At 44.5% G+C, this 20,675-nt stretch overlaps 1 protein-coding gene and 22 non-coding genes across 26 annotated transcripts in view; 13 read left to right on the top strand and 10 right to left on the bottom strand.

The window, feature by feature from the left end:
* The window catches only part of LOC147247175 (LIM domain-binding protein 3-like), a 51,599-nt gene that overhangs the window by 20,990 nt on the left and 9,934 nt on the right, over window positions 1-20,675 (top strand). For all 4 annotated transcript variants that reach the window (XM_086179770.1, XM_086179769.1, XM_086179768.1 and 1 more), the window contains 4 exons: window positions 8,106-8,175; window positions 8,970-9,139; window positions 18,412-18,569; window positions 18,950-18,992. In XM_086179770.1, the coding sequence (XP_086035896.1) occupies window positions 8,106-8,175; window positions 8,970-9,139; window positions 18,412-18,569; window positions 18,950-18,992 (441 nt within the window). The remainder of the gene's footprint in view (window positions 1-8,105; window positions 8,176-8,969; window positions 9,140-18,411; window positions 18,570-18,949; window positions 18,993-20,675) is intronic.
* Window positions 131-204, top strand: trnat-ugu (transfer RNA threonine (anticodon UGU)). The gene has a single exon. It is a non-coding gene; the product is annotated as a tRNA-Thr (tRNA).
* trnat-cgu (transfer RNA threonine (anticodon CGU)) lies at window positions 458-531 on the bottom strand. The gene has a single exon. It is a non-coding gene; the product is annotated as a tRNA-Thr (tRNA).
* trnat-ugu (transfer RNA threonine (anticodon UGU)) lies at window positions 647-720 on the top strand. The gene has a single exon. It is a non-coding gene; the product is annotated as a tRNA-Thr (tRNA).
* On the top strand, window positions 1,162-1,235 carry trnat-ugu (transfer RNA threonine (anticodon UGU)). The gene has a single exon. It is a non-coding gene; the product is annotated as a tRNA-Thr (tRNA).
* On the bottom strand, window positions 1,492-1,565 carry trnat-ugu (transfer RNA threonine (anticodon UGU)). The gene has a single exon. It is a non-coding gene; the product is annotated as a tRNA-Thr (tRNA).
* On the top strand, window positions 1,681-1,754 carry trnat-ugu (transfer RNA threonine (anticodon UGU)). Its single transcript has one exon. It is a non-coding gene; the product is annotated as a tRNA-Thr (tRNA).
* On the bottom strand, window positions 2,022-2,095 carry trnat-ugu (transfer RNA threonine (anticodon UGU)). The gene has a single exon. It is a non-coding gene; the product is annotated as a tRNA-Thr (tRNA).
* Window positions 2,668-2,741, top strand: trnat-ugu (transfer RNA threonine (anticodon UGU)). Its single transcript has one exon. It is a non-coding gene; the product is annotated as a tRNA-Thr (tRNA).
* trnat-ugu (transfer RNA threonine (anticodon UGU)) lies at window positions 2,983-3,056 on the bottom strand. The gene has a single exon. It is a non-coding gene; the product is annotated as a tRNA-Thr (tRNA).
* Window positions 3,171-3,245, top strand: trnai-uau (transfer RNA isoleucine (anticodon UAU)). The gene has a single exon. It is a non-coding gene; the product is annotated as a tRNA-Ile (tRNA).
* Window positions 3,629-3,702, top strand: trnat-ugu (transfer RNA threonine (anticodon UGU)). Its single transcript has one exon. It is a non-coding gene; the product is annotated as a tRNA-Thr (tRNA).
* On the bottom strand, window positions 3,980-4,053 carry trnat-ugu (transfer RNA threonine (anticodon UGU)). The gene has a single exon. It is a non-coding gene; the product is annotated as a tRNA-Thr (tRNA).
* trnat-ugu (transfer RNA threonine (anticodon UGU)) lies at window positions 4,169-4,242 on the top strand. Its single transcript has one exon. It is a non-coding gene; the product is annotated as a tRNA-Thr (tRNA).
* Window positions 4,517-4,590, bottom strand: trnat-ugu (transfer RNA threonine (anticodon UGU)). The gene has a single exon. It is a non-coding gene; the product is annotated as a tRNA-Thr (tRNA).
* trnat-ugu (transfer RNA threonine (anticodon UGU)) lies at window positions 4,706-4,779 on the top strand. The gene has a single exon. It is a non-coding gene; the product is annotated as a tRNA-Thr (tRNA).
* Window positions 5,047-5,120, bottom strand: trnat-ugu (transfer RNA threonine (anticodon UGU)). The gene has a single exon. It is a non-coding gene; the product is annotated as a tRNA-Thr (tRNA).
* Window positions 5,235-5,309, top strand: trnai-uau (transfer RNA isoleucine (anticodon UAU)). Its single transcript has one exon. It is a non-coding gene; the product is annotated as a tRNA-Ile (tRNA).
* On the top strand, window positions 5,693-5,766 carry trnat-ugu (transfer RNA threonine (anticodon UGU)). The gene has a single exon. It is a non-coding gene; the product is annotated as a tRNA-Thr (tRNA).
* Window positions 6,043-6,116, bottom strand: trnat-ugu (transfer RNA threonine (anticodon UGU)). Its single transcript has one exon. It is a non-coding gene; the product is annotated as a tRNA-Thr (tRNA).
* On the top strand, window positions 6,232-6,305 carry trnat-ugu (transfer RNA threonine (anticodon UGU)). The gene has a single exon. It is a non-coding gene; the product is annotated as a tRNA-Thr (tRNA).
* trnat-cgu (transfer RNA threonine (anticodon CGU)) lies at window positions 6,547-6,620 on the bottom strand. The gene has a single exon. It is a non-coding gene; the product is annotated as a tRNA-Thr (tRNA).
* On the bottom strand, window positions 7,115-7,188 carry trnat-ugu (transfer RNA threonine (anticodon UGU)). The gene has a single exon. It is a non-coding gene; the product is annotated as a tRNA-Thr (tRNA).

The following is a 20,675-nucleotide window of genomic DNA, read 5'->3' as shown; positions in this document are numbered from 1 at the left end:
TGACCAGTGAAGCCACAGAGTCTCGTTGGTGGAGTTTAATTGGCGTTTCATGGTTGAAAACTTGATCTTAGTCGCATTACCGGCGCTTAAACCACAAACCTCCATTCCTGAGATTTCTTTCTGTCTCATGGGCTCTGTGGCTTAGCTGGTCAAAGCACCTGTCTTGTAAACAGGAGATCCTGGGTTCAAATCCCAGCAGGGCCTCGTTCTCAGTGAGGTTCTTCCACCAATGCTCTTCTTGTAAGCCTGCCGTGTGTCCACAAGCAAACTAAAAGAAGAGTTGTCCAAAATACTGAACAAAAAATTACGGAAGTCTTTAACTTCTAGAATTAAAAAATCTTTAAAATTGTACGTAAGGGAGTTGAGGAGATGCTCCCAATATGTTCAGCGATCACTACAGGCCAGTGCAAAACTTGTCATTAGCTTTGATCAAAGACCACAGTGGAAAAAAAACAACAGGCCCTGCTGGGATTTGAACCCAGGATCTCCTGTTTACGAGACAGGTGCTTTCACCAGCTAAGCCACAGAGCCTCGTTAGAAGTGTTTAATTAGCGTTTCATGGTTGAAAACTTGATCTTAGTCGCATGACCTGAACTTAAACCACAAATCTCCATTCCTGAGATTTCTTTCTGTCATGTCACTCATGGGCTCTGAAGCTTAGCTGGTCAAAGCACCTGTCTTGTAAACAGGAGATCCTGGGTTCAAATCCCAGCAGGGCCTCATTCTCAGTGAGGTTCTTCCACCAATGCTCTTCTTGTAAGCCTGCCATGTGTCCACAAGCAAACGAAAAGAAGAGTTGTCCAAAATACTGAACAAAAAATTACAGAAGTCTTTAACTTCCAGAATAGAAAATCTTTAAAATTGTACGTAAGGGAGTTGAGGAGATGCTCCCAATATGTTCAGCGATCACTACAGGCCAGTGCAAAACTTGTCATTAGCTTTGATCAAAGACCACAGTGGAAAAAAAACAACAGGCTCTGCTGGGATTTGAAACTACTATCTCCTATTTATAAGACAGGCACTTTCACCAGCTAAGCCACAGATCCTCCTTAGAGGGGTTTAATTAGTGTTTCATGGTTGAAAACTTGATCTTAGTTGCATTACCTGCACATAAACCAAACATCTCCATTCCTGAGATTTCTTTCTGTCGTGTCACTTGTGGGCTCTGTGGCTTAGCTGGTCAAAGCACCTGTCTTGTAAACAGGAGATCCTGGGTTCAAATCCCAGCAGGGCCTTGTTCTCAGTGAGCTTCTTCCACCAATGCTCTTCTGGTGAGCCTGCCATGTGTCCACAAGCAAACTAAAACAAGAGTTGTCCAAAATACTGAACAAAATTTTCAACTCCCAGAATTAAAAATTTGCTGTAAATCTTTAAAATTGTACGTAAGGGAGATGAGGAGATGCTCCCAATATGTTCAGCGATCACTACAGGCCAGTGCAAAAACTTGTCATTCGCTTTGATCAAAGACCAGAGTGGAAAGAAAAAAAAATAAGGCTCTGCTGGGATTTGAGCCCAGGATCTCCTGTTTACAAGACAGGTGCTTTGACCAGCTAAGCTACAGAGCCTTGTTAGAGGTGTTTAATTAGCGTTTGATGGTTGAAAACTTGATCTTAGTCGCATTACCTGCACTTAAACCAAAAATCTCCATTCCTGATATTTTTTTCTGTGGGGTGTTTTGCGGGCTCTGTGGCTTAGTTGGTCAAAGCACCTGTCTTGTAAACAGGAGATCCTGGGTTCAAATCCCAGCAGGGCCTCGTTCTCAGTGAGCTTCTTCCCCCAACGCTCTTCTTGTAAGCCTGCCATGTGTCCACAAGCAAACTAAAAGAAAAGTTGTTGAAGATGCTGAACAAAAAATAACAGGAATCTTCAACTTCCCAAATTAAAAATTTGCTGTAAATCTTTAAAGTTGTACGTAAGGGAGTTGAGGAGATGCTCCCAATATGTTCAGCGATCACTACAGGCCAGTGCAAAAACTTGTCATTAGCTTTGATCAAAGACCAGAGTGGAAAGAAAAAAAAATCAGGCTCTGCTGGGATTTGAGCCCAGGATCTCCTATTTACAAGACAGGTGCTTTGACCAGCTAAGCCACAGAGCCTTGTTGCAGGTGTTTAATTAGCGTTTCATGGTTGAAAACTTGATCTTAGTCGCATTACCTGCACTTAAACCACAAATCTCCATTCCTGGAATTTCTTTCTGTTTGGTGTTTTGTGGCCTCTGTGGCTTAGTTGGTCAAAGCTTCTGCGTTATAAACAGAAGATCCTGGGTTCAAATCCCAGCTTGGACTACCTGTGGATGTTCTTTTCTTCTGTTGGAATGTGTCAGCAAGTACAAAAAAGTTGCTTTGTCACTTTGGAAGGCAGCGAAATCTGAGAGCAAATTAAGCTAAAATTATCTTGTTACCCAGTGAAATTCATCTCAATGTGCACAGCTAGATGATAGAAAACCTGGAACAGCAATGGTTGGTCAGCAATTTCCACAAGGCTCTGCTGGGATTTAAAACCAAGATGTCCTGTTAACAAGACAGGTGTTTTGACCAGCTAAGCCACAGAGTCTCGTTGGTGGAGTTTAATTGGCGTTTCATGGTTGAAAACTTGATCTTAGTCGCATTACCTGCACTTTAACCACAAATCTCCATTCCTGAGATTTCTTTCTGTCGTGTCACTTGTGGGCTCTGTGGCTTAGCTGGTCAAAGCACCTGTCTTGTAAACAGGAGATCCTGGGTTCAAATCCCAGCAGGGCCTAGTTCTCAGTGAGCTTCTTCCACCAATGCTCTTCTGGTGACCCTGCTAAGTGTCCACAAGCCAACTAAAACAAGAGTTGTCCAAAATACTGAACAAAATTTTCAACTTCCAGAATTAAAAAAATCTTTAAAATTGTACGTGAGGGAGTTGAGGAGATGCTCCCAATATGTTCAGCGATCACTACAGGCCAGTGCAAAACTTGTCATTAGCTTTGATCAAAGACCAGAGTGGGAAAAAAATCAGGCTCTGCTGGGATTTGAACCCAGGATTTCCTGTTTACAAGACAGGTGCTTTGACCAGCTAAGCCACAGAGCCTTGTTGCAGGTGTTTAATTAGCGTTTCATGGTTGAAAACTTGATCTTAGTCGCATTACCTGCACTTAAACCAAAAATCTACATTCCTGGAATTTCTTTCTGTTTGGTGTTTTGTGGCCTCTGTGGCTTAGTTGGTCAAAGCTTCTGTGTTATAAACAGAAGATCCTGGGTTCAAATCCCAGCTTGGCCTACCTGTGGATGTTCTTTTCTTCTGTTGGAATGTGTCAGCAAGTACAAAAAAGTTGGTTTGTCACTTTGGAAGGCAGCGAAATCTGAGAGCAAATTAAGCTAAAATTATCTTGTTACCCAATGAAATTCATCTAAATGTGCACAGCTAGAGGATAGAAAACCTGGAACAGCAATGGTTGGTCAGCAATTTCCACAAGGCTCTGCTGAGATTTGAACCCAAGATGTCCTGTTAACAAGACAGGTGTTTTGACCAGCAAAGCCACAGAGTCTCATTGGTGGAGTTTAATTGGCGTTTCATGGTTGAAAACTTGATCTTAGTCGCATTACCGGCACTTAAACCAAAAATCTCCATTCCTGAGATTTCTTTCTGTCGTGTCACTCATGGGCTCTGTGGCTTAGCTGGTCAAAGCACCTGTCTTGTAAACAGGAGATCCTGGGTTCAAATCCCAGCAGGGCCTAGTTCTCAGTGAGCTTCTTCTCCTAATGCTCTTCAGGTAAGCCTGCCATGTGTCCACAAGCAAACCAGAAGAAGAGATGTCAAAGATGCTGAACAAAAAAGTGCAGAGATCTTAAACTTTATAAATCCCGGATTAAGAATCTGCTGTGAATCTTTAAAATTGTACGTAAGGGAGTTGAGGAGATGCTCCCAGTATGTTCAGCAATCACTACAGGCCAGTGCAAAAACTTGTCATTCGCTTTGATCAAAGACCACAGTGGAAAAAAAAAAAAAAAATCAGGCTCTGCTGGGATTTGAACCCAGGACCTCCTGTTTACAAGACAGGTGCTTTGACCAGCTAAGCCACAGAGCCTTGTTGCAGGTGTTTAATTAGCGTTTCATGGTTGAAAACTTGATCTTAGTCGCATTACCGGCACTTTAACCACAAATCTCCATTCCTGAGATTTCTTTCTGTCGTGTCACTCATGGGCTCTGTGGCTTAGCTGGTCAAAGCACCTGTCTTGTAAACAGGAGATCCTGGGTTCAAATCCCAGCAGGGCCTCGTTCTCAGTGAGCTTCTTCTCCTAATGCTCTTCAGGTAAGCCTGCCATGTGTCCACAAGCAAACCAGAAGAAGAGATGTCAAAGATGCTGAACAAAAAAGTGCAGAGATCTTAAACTTTATTAATCCCGGATTAAGAATCTGCTGTGAATCTTTAAAATTGTACGTAAGGGAGTTGAGGAGATGCTCCCAGTATGTTCAGCGATCACTACAGGCCAGTGCAAAAACTTGTCATTAGCTTTGATCAAAGACCAGAGTGGAAAGAAAAAAAAATCAGGCTCTGCTGGGATTTGAACCCAGGATCTCCTGTTTACAAGACAGGTGCTTTGACCAGCTAAGCCACAGAGCCTTGCTGCAAGTGTTTAATTAGCGTTTCATGGTTGAAAACTTGATCTTAGTCGCATTACCGGCACTTTAACCACAAATCTCCATTCCTGAGATTTCTTTCTGTCGTGTCACTTGTGGGCTCTGTGGCTTAGCTGGTCAAAGCACCTGTCTTGTAAACAGGAGATCCTGGGTTCAAATCCCAGCAGGGCCTAGTTCTCAGTGAGCTTCTTCCACCAATGCTCTTCTTGTAAGCCTGCCATGTGTCCACAAGCAAACTAAAAGAAAAGTTGTCGAAGATACTGAACAAAAAATTACAGAAATCTTCAACTTCCCGAATTAAAAATTTGCTGTAAATATTTAAAGTTGTACGTAAGGGAGTTGAGGAGATGCTCCCAATATGTTCAGCGATCACTGCAGGCCAGTGCAAAAACTTGTCATTTGCTTTGATCAAAGACCAGAGTGGAAAGAAAAAAAAAAAAGGCTGTGCTGGGATTTGAGCCCAGGATCTCCTGTTTACAAGACAAGTGCTTTGACCAGCTAAGCCACAGAGCCTTGTTGCAGGTGTTTAATTAGCATTTCATGGTTGAAAACTTGATCTTAGTCGCATTACCTGCACTTAAACCACAAATCTCCATTCCTGGAATTTCTTTCTGTTTGGTGTTTTGTGGCCTCTGTGGCTTAGTTGGTAAAAGCTTCTGTGTTATAAACAGAAGATCCTGGGTTCAAATCCCAGCTTGGCCTTCCTGTGGATGTTCTTTTCTTCTGTTGGAATGTGTCAGCAAGTACAAAAAAGTTGGTTTGTCACTTTGGAAGGCAGCGAAATCTGAGAGCAAATTAAGCTAAAATTATCTTGTTACCCAATGAAATTCATCTCAATGTGCACAGCTAGAGGATAGAAAACCTGGAACAGCAATGGTTGGTCAGCAATTTCCACAAGGCTCTGCTGGGATTTGAACCCAAGATGTCCTGTTAACAAGACAGGTGTTTTGACCAGCGAAGCCACAGAGTCTCGCTGGTGGAGTTTAATTGGCGTTTCATGGTTGAAAACTTGATCTTAGTCGCATTACCGGCACTTTAACCACAAATCTCCATTCCTGAGATTTCTTTCTGTCGTGTCACTCATGGGCTCTGTGGCTTAGCTGGTCAAAGCACCTGTCTTGTAAACAGGAGATCCTGGGTTCAAATCCCAGCAGGGCCTCGTTCTCAGTGAGCTTCTTCTCCTAATGCTCTTCAGGTAAGCCTGCCATGTGTCCACAAGCAAACCAGAAGAAGAGATGTCAAAGATGCTGAACAAAAAAGTGCAGAGATCTTAAACTTTATAAATCCCGGATTAAGAATCTGCTGTGAATCTTTAAAATTGTACGTAAGGGAGATGAGGAGATGCTCCCAATATGTTCAGCGATCACTACAGGCCAGTGCAAAAACTTGTCATTAGCTTTGATCAAAGACCAGAGTGGAAAGAAAAAAAAAAATCAGGCTCTGCTGGGATTTGAACCCAGGATCTCCTGTTTACAAGACAGGTGCTTTGACCAGCTAAGCCACAGAGCCTTGTTGCAGGTGTTTAATTAGCGTTTCATGGTTGAAAACTTGATCTTAGTCGCATTACCGGCACTTTAACCACAAATCTCCATTCCTGAGATTTCTTTCTGTCGTGTCACTTGTGGGCTCTGTGGCTTAGCTGGTCAAAGCACCTGTCTTGTAAACAGGAGATCCTGGGTTCAAATCCCAGCAGGGCCTTGTTCTCAGTGAGCTTCTTCCACCAATGCTCTTCTGGTGAGCCTGCCATGTGTCCACAAGCAAACTAAAACAAGAGTTGTCCAAAATACTGAATAACATTTTCAACTTCCAGAATTAAAAAAATCTTTAAAATTGTACGTAAGGTATTTGAGGAGATCCTCCCAATATGTTCAGCGATCACTACAGGCCAGTGCAAAACTTGTCATTAGCTTTGATCAAAGACCAGAGTGGGAAAAAAATCAGGCTCTGCTGGGATTTGAACCCAGGATCTCCTATTTACGAGACAGGCGCTTTCACCAGCTAAGCCACAGAGCCTCCTGCATCAGCCCTTAATGAAAGATGCCTGGCACAAAGCAGATGGGCTTGACTGCTGTATTAAAACAGATTCAGTTGTGTAAACAGTACAGATATCTGACAACATCTAACAAAGCAAAGCTGTGGTTTAGTGTGTGTGACTTAACACTGCATGTTTGCTGGCCTTGGTCCACAGCCCACCAAGTAAATTTGAGAGGAAGATTTGACGAAGTATGAGGCCCTGCTGGGTCTTGAACGCAGGATCGCCTGTTTACAGGAAAGGTACTTTGACCAGCTAAGCCACAGAGCCACAGTTCGGGAGAAGGGCCAGCTTGATCGATCAGGTTTCAGTGTGGAGTCACAGTTGGTGGAAAGGTTGGCAAGTTTGAGGAAAGCCCCGGGTGCTCCCCTCCCCATGGGGCCTGGTTCTCAGTAAGATCTCTTGACAGAAAGAAGAAGGTGACTGGATTTAGTCCAAACTATTCACACTTTCACATCAGTGCAGACTGACAGCCAGGCCATGCTGGGATTTGAACCCAGGATCCTCTGTTTACAAGACAGACACTTTAACCAGCTAAGCCACAGAGCCAAGCTTTGATAGATTTAGGCCTACAAATTTGATTGAACGCGTTCCAACCATGTCAGGGCAAGAAGTTCTGCCTCTAAAATGGACTGATCTGGATTTGGTCGACTCATAAAGTTTATATGTGGATCAGGACGAGCCAGCCTGGTGTGGAAATGTTGGCCCAGAGGTAAGATGGGGCACCGGATCATGTTTAGCACATGTGAGGTCCAAATCCGTCCAGATTTATAGTGGCTTGTGTTCATCTTTCAGTTTTTGTCATCATTGTACAACTCTGGTGATAAATTCGGTCAGTACAGCTGAAATACTTTTGTCACGGTTGCCAGTTTGGTCGAATTTTACTGTGCATCCTTTTCTTCTTTTCATTCGTTTCTTCCCTTCTATGGACTTCTCCTCTATTATTTCACTACAAAGCACATTTCTTTTTTTCAACATCTGATATGTATTTTTTTTCCTAGTAAGTCTTCTGTCATAGGAGGCTCAATGGGACGATTTTCAATAGTAATTGTATTCTGACCTCTGGCCCTTGACCCTTCGTTTTGTAGTTCTGCCTTCAGTCTGTAGGTTTTTCCTTTGAATACTCGAGATGAACAAATGAACCATCACATCCACTCTCCGCTGTCCGCTCAAACGGAGAATTTCCATGGCGGTGACACTCACACTGAGCGCTCTCATGTCTCTCATGTCTCCACACTGCCCCCTACTCTCTCTCTCTCTCTCTCTCTCTCTCTATCACTTAACATTATTTTTGACCTCTAAATTTCAATTTTCAGTAATTAAATACATCATAAAGCAGCTGATTTGGGGTATTTCTGCTTAAAACTGATTGTAAACTAGGACTCACCAATAAAAACATAAATTTCTGTCACTAATTGTTGCAGCTCTTGAGAGGAGTTAAACTTTTACGTCTGTCCTTCCTGCAGGGCGAAGCGTATTGTTCCGATGGCGACACCAAGAATCGACGCTGCTATTCCCATGATCCCTCGCCAGCAGGTAACTTGACCCACAATGCATTTGTGCTCCAGCTACTTGCTGTAAATGAAGGCTACAAGGCCTCTGAGATCAGATCCACCCTGGTTTGAATAAAGTCATGAACCTCTCACAAGTAATTCATCCCAATTTGGCAGCATGAATTTTCGGTACTTTTACCCTTTGTTTGTGTCCTTGAGGTTATAAAGTGAACGTTTTACTGGGCATTAAATACTGAAATTGAAATTCTTCTTTGCTGTGTTTGAGCCTTGACAAGCATTCTCACGATGCTCCTCTTCCTGACACCCGTTTTCTCCTCAGTCTCATTTTCCTGCAGCTTTTTGATAGAAATGTGTGTTTTGACTCGGAGCCACAGACAGGGGAGGTGCACCGAGGCTGCCCAGCATTTTTCAGCTCACATAATTCACATCTGCTTTAACAATAAGTTGCTCAGGTGTGGTCAGCTGACCAAGCGTGGACATCAACTAAAACATTAAAAGGTTGGCTAAAGATGGAGGGTGAAGTTTAGTCACGCTGCTCCAACACATCCTATTGCTGCCCCCTAATGGTCACAGGAGGAAAATGTGCTGGGAAAAAAATGCCCAAATGGATCCACCAAAAACTTAGAAGGACTCTTTCCCCTTAAGGGGTGATTCTTTCAAAAAGCAATCAGCAAATCTGAAGAAGTGTCATGATAAAAAAAACCAACCAAATATCTGACATAATTACTGCAAATGTTTGTTTTTTTTGTGGGTGTTTGACCTGAAAACAACCGTAACATTCTCCCTCCACATATCCTCCCCCTCCACCACCTGAAGCCTCAGTCAGTACAGGTGAACGGCTGCCTGGCGGACTGCCGCGCCTCCTCCGAACCTGTAGAGGCAGCAGTCAGCCCTGCTCAGAAGAGGCAGTATAATTCCCCCATCGGCCTGTACTCAGAGGAGACTCTGAGGGAGATGGCAGCGATTCAGGCGGGCCTGCCTGCCGGGTATGTAGAGAAGAAGAGAACCCAGCTAACGAGGAAACATGGCAGGAGTTTCAAAAGTGGCTCTGAAGGGTAGAGTTGAAGAAGCTATCAAATAGCACCACAGAGATTTTCTCCACTGTTCCCCAAACACCCCCCTGGACTAAGAGACCAGCTGAGGAGGATGAGCATGATTTTGTAGTTGATGCACTGCAGGACAGGAAGCCAGAATCCAAAATAGCAGATCTAAAATCACTAATTTTGAATTCTCGCTTCTCAGATCATCTCAGGTAATCTCATAAATTCTTTTTTTTTTCATTCATGAGGAATTTGAAACTTTATCTTTTGACCAACAATGTTAGAATGGAATATTTTTTTTAAAAAATGAACAATGTTACAGCTTTTAATAGTTAAAACATCCAAATCCCTGTTGCTGTCTAGCAGAGTGCTGCAGGAATGAGTCCTAAAAGGAATGACTCAGCACCCTTGAACGTTTGGTTACCCCGTCTCTAAGTCGGGGGGGGGGGGGTGTTTACTGAAGTATCACTTTAAGTTGTTTTTTTTAATTGTGAAGATGTAAAATACAGAATGTCAGTAAATCCCACACTTGTGCATTTAGACATTCCTTATGTGTCCTAATAACAGTGGTTGCAGAGGTTTGTTAAATTCAGATTCAGATTCAGATTCAGATTCAGATGACTTTATTTATCCCCGAGGGGCAATTAAAGTACGGTACAACTGAGCAGCATGACATTAAAAAACAATAGAAAAAAAAGGGACATGACAGTGGGAATAAATAAGAGAATAAAAATAAGATTAAAGATAAAATACAATAAATATACTACATAGAGTATGTACACAATGTAAAATGAAGAGTAAGGTGACTGGAGTGAGTGAATAAAGTGCAGACAATGTAAACAGTATCAACAGTGTAACAGTGAAGACAGGATATTGAGTAGCCCGGGGAGAGTATGTAGGTGTGTGTGTGTGTGTAGGGAGTCGGTGTGGGGAAGGTGTTAGCAGCTGGAGTTAAAGAGAAGAATGGCTTTGGGAACAAAGGTGGCTTTCCTCCTCTCAGTTCTGCAGGCCACACAGCGGAGGCGTCGCCCAAAAGATCAAAACATCATCACCAAAACATCATCGTGGTGGACGCAGAGGAGGTTGTGATGTGGAAGTCGTGTCCATGGAGCATGGACCATGGAGTTTGTAGCGTAATGCTAACTTTGTTGGAGAGTCCACTGAACCTTTGGTTGACACACAAGTTCTATTTTTTTGAGCGGTAATTAAGGATTCAATTTAAAAGAATCTCGTCGGCTCTCTGCGAGGAAACCCCCGGCCTTGCTAACGTCAAGCGTTGGCCTGCAAAGAGACATCATCCCTGCAGCGCTCTGTGTCAGCGACATAGATCTGCTAAAGCTCAACAATCAGGCTCCTCAAGCTCACCAATAAACTCAGGTTGAACAAGGAGTAGATCCAGAGCATCACCTGTTTGTCTCCCGACATGACCTGTGTCTCCTGCCATGTTGCTACCGTGTTAGCGGACGATCTCAGTCACATCGAACCAGCTGCTCTGAAGCTCTGCTGATGTTTGACCCTGAACAGAAGGAGAAAAGTGAGTTCATCTGAACGCTGAGTGCCTTAAAACTTCCAGAACAAAAAAACAAACAAAAAATGGGTAGAAACCTGAGTTTTGAAACACAAGAAACCTCATAAAAGAAGCATCTCTGATTCGGACCAAGGGTCTTGTCAGGACTATTAAGGTCACTTGATGGCTTACGGAGCTTTAAAACCCCAAAAAAGCTCTTAGAGGTTTCGGTGATGATGACAGAGACTGTTTGAGAGGAGCGAGGAGGAGGAGGAGACGTCCCTCAAGGCTTACAAGAGATCAAAATACGCTCTTCCCACAGGAGCCCTCGTAATATTCTGGCATTATTAATACGAGCGAACTAAGGGACTGTCGCCATTACTATTCATAAACCTCACACATACTCTGTTACCCAGCATGCCTTTGGTGGTCCCTCAGCTCAGAGTGATTCGGTTACTGTGTCACTGAAGGGGCCAAACACCTGTTGCTTCCTCTGGCTGCTCTGAAAGGTCAGGGAACCTTCTGGGTGCACATTTCTGCTGCAGTCACCTCGGCGGGCCTCGGCTTTCGAGGGTTTGTTTCTCATCGGAGAAAAAGAGTTTGTTTGGTTTTTTTTCTCCCAATAATGTTAGTTTGGTTGATCAGTCCTGTAAAATATGATGGTAGGGTGCAATAAAATAAAAAGAAGTGCTGCAATAAGCATCTGAAGTCCTGTAAAAGCATTCATTTAGTCCATAAGCCTGGAAGCTGTATCCGGTTCACCCACCTGATATCTTGTCATTCTCGAAGCAGAATGCATCCATCGATCATATTTCTGGCTCTCAGGGGTGCACGGTGATGTTACCACCGTCGCGTCTGGAGACACTGGTCATATAACAGCATCAGTGCGGTGGCTGCTGTATGGTTTTGACTCTTCTTTGCTCATCGTCTCTTTATGATGAGGAAACAATGCAGTAAATGTTCAGTACGACGTCTCCAAACATTCTGGACACGAATTAAAATGGTAATTTTTCAAAATTTGCGATGTTTTGTACGTTTTTCAGGACGAGAGCATCAAGAATACCAATCAATGAAATTCCGTTGTAAATATATAGGAGAATTTGGTTTATTCCCACTTGAGCTGTAAAAACCTTGTGTGTGGAGATCAGGAGAATTTTTGTGTTGATCCTCATTTCCGTCCTTGCAGCCTGGCTGATGTCGACCTTCCCCTTCCCGTCTTTACCAAAGTGAACGTGAATTCTAATGACTTTTTCCTTCTCTGTCTCTCTTTCCCTCATGTTGTTGTTCTTCTTTTCTCACCGGTGAAAAAGGTTTTTGCGCCCCCTCCTGCCATGAAGTTAGTATCTCCTCCCGCCGAATGCGTCCTGGATGTGCGTTTGCTCTGCAGTCTGGTTGTGTAAAGGCATGCTTTGGCACGGTGACTGATTCTAGCTGACGTGAGTGTTTGTAGTGAGTTTTGTCCCGTCAAAGGTGAAGCCTGTGACCTTTGATTTAACCATCAATGCATCATCATCCACAAATAGATCAGCCGGTGGATGTCCCATGAATCAACAAGATCCTGGTGGAGTGTCACTCTTCTTGAAATGAAGACCAGCTTTGCCAGCATTCCTGTTCTCTCCTGTTGGTTTTTGGCAGCGTGACCAGGAGATTCATGTGATAGTGATACAAACTCCTGTTGAACACACTTCAAAGGCCAAAACTGCTCCTCCACTGGCTTGGTGCAGTTTTCTTCAGCCAGCAGACAATTCTCCTGTCAGGTAAAATAGATCTCTCTCTCTCCGCCAGGATGCGAACGAACGTTCTTTTGTCGAGTGTAGGAATCATCAGATGCAGCAGTGAAGCATCAGTCTGACCCCTGCGTGTCGGCCAGAGTCTCCGTGTGTGGTGCTTCTTTTCTGATGGTTAAGACTCCTTCACCTGTGGCTCGTCGGTGCAGCCTCATCATCGTCATCATCTCAGAAGGGCTTTCGTGGGTGTGAGCGCTGTGCTGCTGCCGCTGTCGGCGTTTCCTCTCTTTCTTTTGGGTCCAATCAAGTCTACCGCGTTTTAGATCCGGCCTCATATCCCTGGGCTGTTCGGCCCAGTTTGGATTTTCTTTTTTTTTAATTTTCTCTTGATTTTTGTTGTTGTTGTTGTTGTTGTTTTTTGAGGAGTCAGTCAACACTTGAAATGTAAAATGAAAATTATACGGAGGTTAAATACTTGGAAAGGTGGCATTAAGGAGACAGAGCATGGATTACAAAATAGGTTCATGATTGTAAACGATTCCCATAAGATGAGTCATTCTGGCACAAAAGCCAGAGGTTCAGGCCCCCCCCTCCCCCCCCCCTCCCAGCGGCGTGGTTGTCATGTAGGCGTAATGACAGAAACTTTAAAGTAACAGCAGGCTCAATTTCCATGGTCTCTCGTTGCAGATGCAACTCAAAAACTGCAGGACGGACGGTAATCGAGCAGCGGCTCCCGGAGCAGAGACGCTGCTCCACATAGGCGCCGCCTAAAATATGTCTTGGTGGTGGGGTTTGATAACGTGTGCGTTTTGAGTTGTTCGCGTTCATGAAGTCATCTGTTTGTTTTCCTTGTGAGGATGTTTGCTCGGGGCCGTATGAATTCAAGTAACTGAAGCGTTCGTTCTTAAGAGCCTCGGGGGAAGATGTGGTCATCAGCCGGCATCAGATTCATGAGAGGTCTCACTGCCGTCTTGGTCAAACACACCCACAAGCCCCTTCAGAACAAACAGTCATTGTCTACAACTTTCAGTTTGACGTTACAAATACATTGTTTTGTGTATTTCGCCTGGTGTGTGTTTGTGTGTGTGTGTGCGCGTGTGTGTGAGAATGTGCTTTGTTGTGGTTTGCCATGTGTTGTTGTGCAACTAATCACCGGGAAGCTGAGTCCGTCTTCACCTTGAGACAAACGAGTCTCCAGCAACTGAAGTAAAATAAAGCAGCCAGCTAATTAGCAGCCGGCTAATTAGCTACCAGAACCCCTCTGGGTGTTCCAGTGTTCCTGCGCTGTGGTGTTGTGGTGCTGCTGATTGTCTCTGCGTGTGTCCTCTGTCGCTTCATTTGGATGTTAGAATTTTAAAGAGCCGTTTATGAAACGTTTGTGCTCTGATACGATCGCCTGCGCCTCTTGGCATTTCTTTCCCGCCAGTAAAGGTCACAGTTTGACACGTTTTCCTGAGTTGTGTGTTGAGCAGAGCAGCTGTGACATTTCATGGTGGAAGCGTGTGGATGTTTTCGAGCATGTCGATGATGATGATGATGATGAATTTGAGGCGACGTGATCAAACTCTAATAGGATGTTAACATGCCGGTGTGATTTTTCTCTTTCCCGTTTGATGGGAAGATAAAAAATTCCTGCTGTCTTCAGTGAAGCATGTTGAAGGAGGGAGCGCTAGCGAGCACATACCTCTGCCAAGGTGAACCTTCAGGCCTTTTGGATTTTGCATGAAGCCTAACGCTGCACTGTGGTGCAAATATCACTTTGTGTCCACTAGGTGGCATTAGAGTACACACACTATATATTATATTGCAGTACATCAAGTGAAGACTACATTTTGATAAAAATCACATGTTGTTTGTTACTTCCAGTAAGCGCTAGCTGGAGTTACAACCTCAGGCTAGGACTCTATGACTGTTTGACTTTTTGAAGTCTCCAAGCTCTGAAGATGTTTCTGACCTCGTTCGAGCTGCATCTGGCCGTTATTTCCTGTCGCCACCAGGTGGAACTGTGACTGGTTCATCCCCAAAATGTACTGGTTTCTTCACTGAACCCCCCTACAACCCTCCACCAAGTTTGGTGAAAATGGGCCGCATAGTTTTTGCTGCAGCAGTCAAATGTCACCTCCTTGGCAGAAGTAATGAAGCGCTGCGTCTCGTCCGTGATTGGCTGCTGTGAGCGCGACTCGGCTGAGTGTCTCCTCCTCTTTTTAACACAGTTGGCGTTAGTATTCGCCACCCTCACGTCCCCCTCCTTCCCTCTCCCTTCCTCTCCTCTGTCTTCTCCATCACCCCTGTCGCTGCTCCTCCTGCCGACAGCTCCAGCTTCAACCCTGGCGTGCTGAAGGACACCGCCCTCTCCACCCATCAGCCCATTGAGGTGAAGGGCCCAGGAGGCAAGGCCACCATCATCCACGCCCAGTACAACACGCCCATCAGCATGTACTCGCAGGACGCCATCATGGATGCCATCGCAGGACAAACGATGCCTAAGGGGCATGACCCCGGGTGAGAGCACCTCCTCTTCCTCTCCCTTCCGCCCTTCCTCCTCCCCTGCTGTTCGCCCTGTTCCTGCTTTCACTCTTCCTCCTCACCGTCTCCATGTCCATCCGTCTACACCAGGTGGATTTTTTAATGGCAATGGTCATTTATGACACCTGACTGAAAGTATTGAGTTGTGTGGTAATGAAAGGTGACATGGGAAATGTGGCTCCTGAGGGAGACGTCCCAGCTCCGTTCGGAAGTGAAAAGTTCCATGAGAGAGCGGAGCAGAAGTTCTCGTCAGAGACACCAGCTGATGTCCTGTGTGATGAAGTGACACAGATTTGGTGACAGTTTGGTCGGAGCAGCTAAAAGTGAGAGGCTGCTTGCTGATCCCTGCTGATGAGGAGGAGCAGGAGATTCCTCAGCATCGACTCTAGAAAGCCAGATGGTGTAGTGGTGGGGATGTTCACCTTTTTCCAGGTGGCAGCAGTTGAAGCCTACAGTCCATCTCACACAGCTTGCATTTCCTGCATTTTTATTCCAAGAAACCCACTCACCGATATTAGAATGTGTGTGTGCCCGAGGGTTTTAGTGCTTCTGTTCCTTCCTGTTGAGGTCGAATCGTTTCTTTTCACCTCTGCCAGGTTCGTTTTCTCTGAGCAGCACTTTTGTCCATTCGCAAGTTTCAGCTCTGGTCAGGATTCCAGACCAGGCACTGTGCTGCACCGGGGCTAGGGGGCGCTATAGCCACCTCACATATCATCATAGCACCAGTTAGAGTAATACCTCACCCAATCAGTGTATTTTGCCTTTCAAGTACTCACAGTTTGGTGTCTTGGGTTCTTTTTTCACTCCTGCATCACTTCCTTGTGACTCCAGAATGCAGAGAGAGCCGGCCGCGTGTATTTAGCCTGAAGCTAATGGAGACTGATGGCTGGTGATTGCAAAACTGCTAAAGGAAACATCAGTTCACAAACTCTGGGGTCTCCATTGGCATCGGGGACGTGGCTGGCCGTGTACATGGTCACGACACCTATTTGTGAGTACTTGAAAGTCAAAATATACCTTCAGCTCTTCTCTTTCCTTTTGTTCTGTTACATCCATGTCCTCCACTCATCTTCCTCCTGATCCCGGCTGTCACTCTCTGCCCTCTCATTTTCCTCCTCCTCCTCCTGGGTTTTGCTCTTCTCCGGCTCTGCGGTGATGGTGCAGTAGTTCATCTTGTCATCAGTAAATTCTCTTCTCCTCTCCTCATCCTTCGCCTCCTCTCTTCCTGCCTCTATCAGCTCTGAGCTGCTGTCTGATTGGATTGATGACGTGTCAGGTCGGGACTCTGTGCTTTTGGGGGAGATTGTTGCAGTGTGACTGGGATTGTTTTACCTGTGGAGGTTGTAGCGGTCAGCCTGCAGCGACTGTGTGTGTTGTGCGGTGGAACGGCAGCAGAGTTCTTGCTCGCGCGGTGGAAGTGTGAATGTCAGATCAACCAGTTAACACACGACATTTGAGTGCCAACTGTTCAGTGTCGAGTTTCTCACCTCATAGTCACTTAAAGACCTGCGATATCCAAGTGCATCATAAAACTAATCCGCCACTGTAGAATGGATATTCAATATACCACCTAAAGTTTGAAACCTTTGACCCACATTGCTAATTCGCCTGAATATATGAAATATAACTGGCAGTTAGAGCTCCTTCAGATTAAAAAGCACAAAAAGGTTGAAGCTTATGCACAATTATGTAGAGATTACATGAAAGTATGTGAGGTTCCTGAACACCAGCAGCAGATAAGCGTTTGAGTCGACCCTTTACTTTGTGCTTTGTTGGCCGCACCTCACAAACAACACCAATTTACTCGTCAAAGTGAAAGAATTTAAGTCGGTGTGGGGAAAAAAAAAACTGTAAAAAGTGGTAACTGGAGTGAGGAAACTCTCTTGTCTCATCCCTCAGATAATTAAGTTTTAATGGAACATCCAATAAGACATCATTTACTCTCCCAGGGGAAATTAACTTCATCCACAAAAGCTGAGTAAAACCATATTTTATTTCATATCAACTGGGTTTATTTGTACTGCCGGTGTCTCCCCCTGCTGTACAGCCGTTTCCCCTGAACCTCCAGCTGCCTCTCGCCTCTTCTTCTATCCTCTTGAAGAGATGTTAGATGATCCGCTCCTCTCATTTGTCATTCCAGACAAATACATGTGTTGTTTGATTTTGAGTTGTTAAGACAATCATGGAAAAAAAACAAAAACCCACTGGGATTTATATTCTTGTCCAACGACCACCCAGATCACACCAACAGTAATAATTGTGTTTTGAGATGTGTGTGCATGAGAATTGAGCTCTTGTTTTCCCTCCTGGAGCAGAAAAACAACATGGCTCCAAACACAAATCCCTCATTTCATCTGTGCTGTTTTCATGCCCTGATAAAGCTGCTCTGGTTGAAATGTTATCCCGAACAAAAACATTCAATCACGCTGAAGCAACAGTCTCGCGTTACCATCATCTTCTCCTCAAACAGTCTCTCATTCATCACACTTGACAATGTTAGAAAAACAGCCGGCAAAAATAGATTTATTTTCTTTTGTGAAAGTATTTCTGGCTGGTGATTATTCCTGAGATGAGAAAAGGCACGGTGGCTCCTGGTGTCCTGAGCTTTCCTCCTTCTTATTCGTTAATCCAACGACGAAAGTCTCCGTCTTACATGTGAAATGTTGTGTTTCTCTTTTCGCATCGTGGTTACCGGAGCTCATGTGTATTTAAATGAGCGGCTGCCTCGTGGATTCGTCTCCTCGTTTCACAGCACCTCGTCTCTACGTTCACTTTAATGTCGTGCAAAAAACTAAACCGGTAGCTTGTGTCGGTCCCTGAAATCAAAATTGAGAATTTCAAAACCCATTCTTAAATAGTAGCAAATTAGCGTTTATATTTCCTGTCGTACGGAAGCTGGGAATGTCCAAGCTGTTCTTTTTTTTTTTTTTTTTTTGTAAAGCCGTTATCTTGAGAAAACAAGTTTGTTACGTTAAGATAAGTGCTGTTTTCTTGAGATAACTAGTTAACTATGTTGATGTTTCAGGAAAACTAAAGCGGTTTTGTCAAGAAAAGAGTGATTAACTCCTTATCACAAGACAACTCACTTTGGTATCTCCAGATAACGGCCGTTTTCTTGCCATAACTAGTCCGTTTTTTTTCGTTTTCTTGGGCAAAGAGCTTCAGTTTTCAAGAGATCGTGAGTGAAACAAATGAAATTAACTTGTAAATTAAAAAAAAGCTTCACAATAACGTCCTTGCTTGATTATTTTTAGATGATGCTGTTGAAATAATGCGTTCATAAACATGGCCTTTCTCAGATTTCACATTTTTTAAGTCAAGATGTCACAAAACCATAATTCTACCTTTCGGTTCCTAAAAGATCGACTCAAATCACTCTGGGTTTGGTTTTAACGTCCTGGAGTTGACTTGGTTTGGTTATTGGGGGGTGGGGTGGCGCCCTCTATCTGTGGTTACAGTACACTCCCAGTTCACCTCGTAGACAGCGCCTCACCGGTCTATCAGGCCGTCCAGAGTGCAGAGAAGGACCCGGACCTGGGCGAATGGGGTCGTCGCAGCGTCAACATGCAGTCCAAGTCCTTCCAGGCTGTGGCGCACATGACGGGCACCGAATCCTGTAAGTCTGCTGCCTGGATGCTGTTCTTCCATTCAGAGACTTTTCTCTTAGTGATCCGAGCCACGTAATGACTGTCACATTTGAGACTGAAGATTAACCAAAGCAAAACTATAGAAAAAGTCCGTTCACACTCTCTCAAAGGAATCATTTATGATGCTATTATTCAGTTATATGATCGATACACCTCAGTCACCTTGATTTCAACTAAAAACTACCAAGCTAATGTACTTCTACGCTCTATGACTTGTGTGTGACCGAGTACATGTGTTGCCGTTCTAGTACAGTGCTGGCTGATGTGTTTACGCATTCAAATGTTCTACTGAGGAACCATGAAGCCGTTGTAATGGCGTCCTCCTGTGTCTGGTCTCTCTCCTTCACAGTAACAGAGGAGGAGCAGCAGGAGGAGGTACAGAGGAGGAGCAGGTACAGTAGGCTGCTTGACCCCCAGCTCCTCACCTGTGCGGGCAGCCCCACCCACCACTATCCCTGATTGTCTGCGTATGTGATGTCAGCCAGCTAGCAGGATCCATGGTGATCCTTCTTCCCGTCTTGAGCTCCCTCCCCTGTCCTAAAGCCGCTGGTCCTCTGAAATAAGAAGCTGTAAAGTTAGAATCTGTGCCGGCTGAACTCCCTCGTGATGAAACCAAACACAGATCACAACATCATGATCATTTCAAATGAACTTCTGAAGGATGCTCCGAGGTCCGCGCCGACCTTGTGTGATGAGCTGGTTTCACCACAAGGGGGAGGAGTAGGACTGACGATTCCACCATCAGAGCAGCAGTGCATGAGCCGACAGGATCTCTGCTGCATTTGAATGTGACACACACAACTTATTAAGAAATACGCACACAAAAATGGCTCAGAGAAATTTGAAGTAGCTCTTCACAGGAAACACACTAACGAAACAAAATTTTCAAAATAAAGCATCCTGAAGGCTTTTTAGACCAAAGCCTCACTGGGACCTGAAAAAAGGGCAAAGATGTGATCCGCAGCACTTCCATTATTGTTGTTCCATTATAACTTTGCATTATTTGCGGTCTAAAAACAATATTTTAATGACACTTTGTCACGAGGGTCGAGAGATCAACGTTTCATTGGGATAAGACATAAAAGGCGGGGTTTGAAAAAATTGTTTGCAGTAATTTGAAATTAAATGTAGTAGACATACATGAGTCTGGGGATAGAGACACGTTCCACACGTTCTCATCCCTCGTGAATGTGCGACATTCGATTTGGGAATTCCAGGCCAACCCATGTTTGCGCTGCATATAGCACCACCTGCTGGTCTACGTGTACGCAACCTATGTCGGCTTTTCACCAAGTGCGTGTGTGAAAGTGTTGGTGAGTTGCCAAACACATTCAGATTCTCGAAAAATGACATTTGTAACAGAAGTGCCAGGCAGTTTCCAAAAAAGTCTGCCAGGTGGAAAATTTCAACAACAACAAAAAACGGGATGGGAGTCAGGACCGTGTGGTGGAAGAGCCGCTGCAGACTCGATGAAAGGCTTGAGTGTCTGGGGTTTGGTTGCTTCGCATCTTTAAAAATGGCTATTGATTGATTAAAGAGCATCAGAGTATTTGGGTCTGTTTGTGATTATAACCAGGGGAACAGTAACAGGAGCCAGAGTCTCCATTATGAGCAGCATTGTCCTCGATTCCCATCATACTTTTACATTTACATCATCAGATCGGGAAGAAAGGGAGATCTGAATCCATTAACATGACAAGAACCCAACAATAATGTGGTCGCAGTGTCCAAACAAACCTTTTCATATTCGCCGCCGGAGCGTTCGGATCAACAGCATGATAAGACTCCCAGTCTGCTGCCAGATTTACATGCTGGTCCTCCGGTTTCAGGGTGATCAGTGCCATTTGTCTGTCTGTCTGCAGGATTACATATAAACTCAATTAAAATTACGATGAGATCTGTTTAAAATCGTGAAAAATGGCTTCTTCTTCTTCTTCTTCTTTTTTTTTCCATCGGGTCTGTAGTTTGGTTGATTTTTATCCATCCGCCATCTACACTGCTTAATCACGGGGGGCTGGAGCCCATCCCAGCTGTCGTGAAGCGAGAGGCGGGGTCACCCTGGCCTGGTCGCCAGG

The sequence above is a fragment of the Aulostomus chinensis genome, chromosome 16 (genome assembly GCF_037954235.1).
Source record: "Aulostomus chinensis isolate RoL2024-O1b breed Wild chromosome 16, RoL_Achi_v1.0, whole genome shotgun sequence".
Lineage (NCBI taxonomy): Eukaryota > Metazoa > Chordata > Actinopteri > Syngnathiformes > Aulostomidae > Aulostomus > Aulostomus chinensis.
This window is presented reverse-complemented; position numbering and strand designations above follow the sequence as displayed.